Source organism: Myotis brandtii, unplaced genomic scaffold (genome assembly GCF_000412655.1).
Source record: "Myotis brandtii unplaced genomic scaffold, ASM41265v1 scaffold112, whole genome shotgun sequence".
NCBI lineage: Eukaryota > Metazoa > Chordata > Mammalia > Chiroptera > Vespertilionidae > Myotis > Myotis brandtii.
Window position 1 is genome coordinate 7,062,186 of NW_005353838.1, and position 7,967 is coordinate 7,070,152.

The window sequence follows — 7,967 nt, forward strand, 5'->3', positions numbered from 1 at the left end:
GTAAGGAGCGAGGGGTCCCAGACTGTGAGAGGGCACAGGCCGGGCTGAGGGATTCCCCCCACCCCCAGTGCACGAATTTCGTGCAACGGGCCTCTAGTCCTATATAATAAAAACCTAATATGCAAATCAACTGAATGGCAGAAAGACTGGTCGTTATGGCACACACTGACCACCAGGGGGCAGACACTCAACACAGGAGCTGCCCCCAGCCCGCAGACCCCAGGCCAGCCAAGGCGGGTGCCAGCAGAGGCCTGCTGATCACCCCGCCAGTCGCCCCGCAGAGGAAGGCAACCAGCAGCGGCAGCAGGGGGTGAGGCTGGCAAGCGGTCGGTGCCAGGCTGGCCAAGGTGGGTGTCAGCAGGAAGGCCCCCCGATCACCCTACCAGTCACCCCACAGAGGGAGGTGACAGGTGGCAGCAGCAGAGGCTGGGCCAGCGAGCGGGTAGCGCCAGGCTAGCCAAGGCAGGTGCCAGTGGGGGTCCCCCCAACCACCCCGCCGGTCGCCCCACAGATCAGCCCTGATCACCGGCCAGGCATAGGGACCCTACCTATGCATGAATTTCATGCATTGGGCCTCTAGTAGAATTATAAAGTAATAATAACTGAAATGAAGAACTAAATAGGTTGGTTTAACAACAAATTAGACATAATAGAAGGAAAAAATAGTGAACTGGAAGATTAGTAGAAAAGAACTTAATGAAAACAGAGATATAAAAGTTTAGAAAATATAGACAAAGGTGTGAGAGGCATATGGGACTCAGTGAAAAGGTTTCACATATGTGTAGTTGAAGTCCCAGAAAGAAAAGGAGAAGGAATATTGGGGGGCAAAAGCAATGTTTTAAAAGATACTGGCTAAGAGTTTCCCCAAACTATTTGTTTATCTAGAGGATTGTCAATTTTAATGATCTCTTCAAAGAACTAGATTTCTGTTTCATTGATTTTTCTCTATTTCTGCTTTCAATTTCATTGATTTGTGCTTTATTTTTATTATTTCCTTCCTTATGCTTGCTTTGGGCTTATTTTGCTCTTTTTCTAGTTTATTAAGGTGAAGCTTAGATTACTGATTTCCACATTGGCTTTTAAGTTTCTTTCTGGATATATATATATACACATATATATACACACACACACACGCACACACACACACACACACACATACATACACACACACACACATACATATCCATTCCTATTCAGACTACAATTCACACTTTCCTATAACAGTATTAATTTCAGGCACAGGAAATTTTACAGAAAAAATAATTTGTTATTTTGTAAAGAACATCTTGAATACTAGTATTGGAAACTAAGCACACTATTTTCTTAATAGTTGGTTTTCTGATTAGATTGACTCAGATGATATTGATAGCATCAGTTCATTGCTAACTAAATACACCTTAAAATATTGTTTAAGGTCAATGAGATTGAATTTAATTTTGTATTATTAATTTCTTCTTCTTAGGCAGTTACATAGATTTTCACCTATTATAATGGTTTGATATTTTATATTTAAAAATATCTTTCTTGCAACAGTGGAATGAGTCTAATCTAACAGTTATGATACAAGGTTTGTTTTATAGTCAATCCCTTAATTTATACCTAGACCAATATCTCATTGTATATATTATCAGTAGAGAAAGCATTTCATATTTGCAGGATACCAACCTGCAAATTTATGCACATTTGATGATTTTCAAAATTATTTTCTTAGGAAACATAACTTTTGAAACAATGATGGAAATTCTCCGAGATAAACCAAGTGGCATTAATATGGAGGGAGAATTCCTGACCACTGCAAGCATGGTTTCTATTTTACCTCAAGATTCCAACTTTCCTTGCATTCACTTCTTTACTGGGACTCCTGATCCTGAGAGGTAAAGTCACAAAAATACTATAAACCAGCAAGGGGTAAGGGGGTAGGGTAGAATCTTTAGTCTGTTGATTATTTTGTGAGGCTTCCTCTTCTTCTTCTTTTTTTTTTTTAATACACAAATATACAAATAATTTTTGGATGCATTTCAGTTCAAGTTTTCGTCCGCCATTTCCATATGTGCATAAATGCCATAATTGTTCTCATTTTTGTTGGAAAAAATGTTAATAGTTTCTTGTATACAGTCATCCCTACATCCTCTTTCCCCAAGTATACTTAACATTGTCAAGAAAAGAGAGTAGAAAGGTTTTCTTATGCAGATTTCAGTATTATAATATTAGATGGTTAAGAGTTAATAAAAAAAGTAAACGATGTAGTGTGCTGGACTTAGATGGTTGCTTATGAACTCATATCTAGAAAATACATTCATGTAAAACTTAATATATCAACAGTTCAAGTTTAGAAGGATTTGTATAGACTAAATTGATTTAAGTCATTAGTATCTCTCACAAAACTTAATATAAATTACATTTAGAAATGATCTTATATTCACGATCTTTCAGTGTTACAGTCTTTCATATTATTAAAGATATTTTCAAGAAAAATCTGTGAACCCCTTATTAATAATGCTGCTAATTTTCATCCAAAATCTTAATCCTCAATCTGTAACATTGAGAATTGTTCTTACCCTCTGATGAACTATAATTTTATTTGACACTGTTTACATGCCAGGCATTTTGTTAAACTCATGGGAATACAAGGCTAAATAAACTCCGTTCCCTGCCCCAAAGGAGATCCCAGTATACCAGGGAAGACAGCATGGCTGCAACTAGTATGACGGAAACTCATTAGTATGTAACAAGTTAATAGAAACATCTAAGTAGAGGGAACCTTACAAGATTTAGAATAATGTTGAATATTTTTAAATTCCCCATGTGACAATTTAATAAAATATTTTTTCTTCTAGATCTGTTTTTAAGCCTTTCATATTTGTGCCAAATATTTCACAACTACTGGACACCAGTTCACCAACATTTGAATTTGAAGACCCAGTTAAAAAGAAGCCACATTTTAAGACTAAACCTGACAGAAGACACCCACTCTACCAAGAGCATCAACAGGCATTGAAAGTAATAGATAACAAGGAGGTATGATTAGATTATGTTCTATGTTTTATCATTACAAATAGTTTAAAATATGAATCAATCCATATTTTGTCTTTTTAAAAATATTTTTATTGATTTCAGAGAGGAAGGGAGAGGGAGAGAGAGATAGAAACACCAATGATGAGAATTGTTGATCAGCTGCCTCCTGCATACCCACTACTGGGGATTGAACCCGCAACTTGGGCATGTGCCCTCACCAGGAATCAAACCATGACCTCCTGGTTCATGGGTCGACGCTCAACCACTGAGCCACATCAGCTGGGCAATCAATCCATATTTTGAATTTTAGTTTTCTTTCCCTCCTTCATATACAAACAGGTTTAAAAATAGTTTAGATGCTTTGACTATGGTAGAGCTCTACTATTTTGTATCTTTGGTTAAAAATAATGATTAAGAATATGTTGTGAATCTTTTAGAGAGATGTAGCATATTAAACATAATATCAATAGCTACTTGTTATTGAGCACTATTATACACCAAGCACCATAGTACTATTACATGGAATATTTCATTTAACCTTCACAGCCTCTTTGTGAGGTAGGAACTATTATTATCTCCATTTTACTGAGAAGGAATCTAAGACTTCAAGAGAGTTTAAGTAGCTTGCTTATTATATACCTCACACCCAAAATTACAAAGCCACTGGAGGGCAGTTAACCTGGACTCTTATATAATGTTCTTAAGCATACAGATTCAGATTAATTTTAATTGAAAGTGCTTTAAGACCTCATCGACTTAAAATAATAATAATTAATTGGAGCTTTTAAAAAATAATAAATGCTTATTATTTTAAAATGTAAGCATATTATAGAAGACTATAGAAGATTAAAATATCACCACAATCTTATCTTCAGAAATAAGCAAATGTATTTTTGGGGGGCAGATAGATAGATGGATAGATAAATAATTTTATATCCATATCTCTTTTGCCCTCTTCTCTCTCCTCCTCAGAGATTAAAAAAAAAAAAAAATTAGAAGGAAATGGAAGGACTGCCTAAAGGCTTTTAACAGATTCCCTGCTATGAAGGAAAAGATTCTCCCATTTTATACATTTTCTCACCTGTTTTCACCAACTCCTCATTTTTATTGCCTATAATTCCTATAATTGCCTATAATTTATCAAGGTATATGTATTTATATTCTATCTACATTAAATGAATTAAATGCTTTTCCTTTTATTTTTTTATTTACTTTTGTCTGTAGCATGTTTGCAGAGTTGCCATGCCTCTCCCTGCCACCCCCATCTTGCTTATGCTTAAAGCAGAGACCTTCTGTTTGCTCTATCTGGGCCCAGTTTGTTTTCACTTCTGACCTACAGTGTAAACAATTTTTGTAACCTGGTGGCATGGAGTGAAAGGCAAGCATTTTGTTCTAGAAGTCCACTGTGTGCTAACTAGGGCCCAGTCCACTGGGCCAGAGGTGTCATCCACTCCCTGGGCCTGGTTTACTGTCCAGACTCAACACAGCACTGTGAAATATGATAAGTCCTCTGGTTTTTCTTGCCTATACTCCCGTTCCTCAGTGATATGTTTCAAAAGTGTCAGCTCTGGAGGGATTTCCCTTCACTCCTCCTCCCCAGCAGCCTCCTCATTGCCCAAATCGCTTTTGTTAGTTTTCTAGAGTTGTCAGCTTCCTTTCCCCCTCAATACTGCTCTGGAAGGTGAGTTTTGTAGACTTACTAAATGTTTGTTAAACTAAATTGCTGATTGACATTTTCCCAAGTAATACCGAAATAAAATTTTAAAAGCTGTTACTATTTTAGGCTTTATTTAATGGGCATGAAATACTGATTGACAAAAAAAGTAGTGGAAAGACAATACAATTTGAGGGTAGAAGTGACAAAGAGTTGGGTTCTAGGCCTGGCTTTGCAAATAACTACTTCTGTGTCTTAGGGAAAGTCAGTCCTACTTGCAGTTTTAATTTACATTTGTTGATTACTAATGAGGTTGAAATTTTCCTTATATGTTTATTGGCCATTAGTATTTTTTCTTAAAAGACTTGCCTACCCTTTTCCTTGGTTTATTTTTCAATTGATTCTTGGTTGTTTTGTCTTCTGCCTCAAAGAGGAAAACTATGTGAATAGTAAGTCTTTTTACATTTCAAATTTTTAATCTCAACTTGTTATTTATTTGACTTTTTTATAGACAAAAATTTTAAATTTAGTTAGTTATACTTGTTCATCTTTTCCTTTAAAGCATCTTGATTTCAAAAGGCCTGCTTCACCTCAAGATAATTATAACTTCTGTATTTTCTTCCAGTAGGTATATATGTTTGAAAAAATATTTAGTCCTTTAATTCCTCTGGAATTTATTTTTGCATATGCTATAAAATAGAGATTCTAACTTTGTTTTCCAAAGAGGTAACCAATTATTCAAAAACAATTTATAGGCAAAATGTACTTTTTCTCCACTGATATGAAATAAAATTTCTTCAAAAGACAATTGTATACAATGTTAAGGTTAAGTATCTTTATTTTGTGCTGTTTTGCCCCATAATGGTTCAAAATTTAAAAATTATGCTCACTTTCTAGTAATTTTCTTATATTTTAGTTGCTCCTTCCCTTGAACATCACTGTGCTATTTCCTTTGTTTATTCTGATATTATTTTTAAATATAGAAGATCCAAATTCATAAAAATATCTCAGCCTCAACTTTTAGCAGCATTCCCATACATAATTAATACCAGATTTTCAACAATTTTGTTATTTGTCTTTTAGGTTTCTTGTTTATAGACTAATACTACATAATTATTCTTGTTTTTTCTACTAAAAATAACTAACAATTTGGGGTTAATAAAATAACTCGAACTTTAGAACAATGATTTTCTCTGAAAGAATTTTATTCGTTCTATATCTAAAGAATAGGAGGAGGGGAACCAAACAAGAAGTAGAAACCAGAATGAACAAACCTTGTCTATGGAAGTTGGTTAGAATTTGGTTAGACTTGTGTGTGTTCACTTATTGTTATTTTTAATTGTTTAGGAAAAAGCCAAAACAATGTTGGAGAACATGAGAAAACTGGAGAAAGAACTATTCAAAGAGATGGAATCAATCCTTCAAAACAAGCATCTTGATGTGGATAAAATTGTTAATCTTTTTTCTCAGTGTACAAAAGATGAAATTCGAATTTATAAGTTAAATACTAGTTCTTAATTATCATCTAAATGGTCAACAATCTTCTTCAAAGTCAGAATCAATCATCGTGGTAGATGATATGAACCTAGTGTGAGCAGATATGATTATTGTTTAATAGCTTTCAAGTGATAGCTTGACTATTAAAACTGCATATAATTGCTGAAATATCAAGAACGAAAATAACATCGAAATTAGACACATATATTATGGGATAGCCAGTTGTTACATCAGGTACTGCCCTGTGTTATTTTTTTTTTGTACTACAATAACTTTTTACAAATCACATATTCAATTCTGCATAAAGCATGAAACATTAAAATAATGCATGGATTTAAGTTTATTATAATTATGTATTGTCCTCAATTACAAAAAAGAAATTTTTTCTTTAATAATGAAAAATATTGTCTTATAGTGAAGTTTTGTGTGCTTCAGGCAAATATTAACCAGCTCTAACAAAGTGTTCCGGATTTACACATTAAGTCTTATTATAGTGTACTAGAGGCCTGGTGCACAAAATTCATGCACTGGAGGGGGGGGGGTGTCCCTCAGCCTGGCCTGCACCCTTTTGCAGTCTGGGATCCCTTGGGGGATGTCCACCTGCTGGCTCCCCACGAGCGGGCCTAAGTCGGCAGTCAGACATCCCTCGCACAGTCCAGGAGCCCTTGCTCCTTACTGCCCGCCTGCTCATTGCTCCTTACCACTTAGCTCACTGTTCCGTAATGCTGCTGCAGAGGCAGGAGAGGCTCCCGCCACCGCCGCTGCACTTGCCAGCCGTGAGCCTGGCTTCTGGCTGAGTGGCACTCCCCCTGTGGGAGTGCACTGACCACTGGGGGCAGCTCCTGTGTTGACCGTCTGCCCCCTGGTGGTCAGTACGCATCATAGCAACCGGTCATTCTGCTGTAATGGTCGCTTAGGCTTTTATTATATAGATTCATTCTGAAAATGTACTTTTATTAAACTCAGATATGCTCTTTGTCAAGATTTGGATGACCAGTGAGCCTTTAGCTATAATTATGTAGCATTTTTTTGGCCATACTCCTTTGTAGGATTTCATGTTAATATTTTAGAAGAGTTTGTGTGGGAGATTAGGAAATGGAATAGAAGATACCATTTCTGTGTCTCAAATTTCTCTCATCCTTTATATCTTTTCACTCTGAAAACAGAAATAGGAAGGAGGTAGTAAGAATGAAATAGAATTATTAGTGTATTATGAACATTTTAATGTATAATATATTGTGGACATTTATTATAAATGAGTAATAATCTCTGCCCAAAGTTTATAAAACTGTTAAAGTTACATTGAGATTACCAAGTAAGGGTCAAAGTTGCAAATATCTATAATAATAAAAGCATAATATGCTAATTAGACCGGATGACCTTCAGGACAAAGCTGGGGCTGTGAGGGGAAGCCCGGGTCCTGGGTGTCTGCCGGTGGCCGGAGGGAAGCCTGGGTCCCGGGTGCCAGAGGGAAGCCGGTGCTGGCAGCCGGGGGATGAAGGCCTACTCTTGCATGAATTTCCTGCATCGGGCCTCTAGTAAACAATAGAAAAACCCAACTCAAAATAACATTATATATTTATTGGTTTCTAGAAATGTCCATTTTAGGATTTTGATTATATCATCTTATTTATTAGTCACTATCATTGCAACGAAGATTGTTACTAAAGTAGTGGACCATCTACACTAATAAAAGAGAAACATGGTAATTAGCGTACGACCGCTACCCTTTTCATTGGCTAATCAGTGAGTATATGCAAATTAACTGTCAGCCAAGATGGCGGTTAATTTGCAGGCACTG

General features: G+C 36.1%; 1 protein-coding gene across 1 annotated transcript in view; it reads left to right on the forward strand.

The window, feature by feature from the left end:
• The window catches only part of SCRN3 (secernin 3), a 27,476-nt gene that overhangs the window by 13,975 nt on the left and 5,534 nt on the right, over positions 1-7,967 (forward strand). Inside the window, exons 6-8 of the mRNA XM_005857597.2 lie at positions 1,712-1,874; positions 2,838-3,018; positions 6,017-6,400. Of these exons, the coding sequence (XP_005857659.1) occupies positions 1,712-1,874; positions 2,838-3,018; positions 6,017-6,187 (515 nt within the window). The 3' untranslated portion in view covers positions 6,188-6,400. The remainder of the gene's footprint in view (positions 1-1,711; positions 1,875-2,837; positions 3,019-6,016; positions 6,401-7,967) is intronic.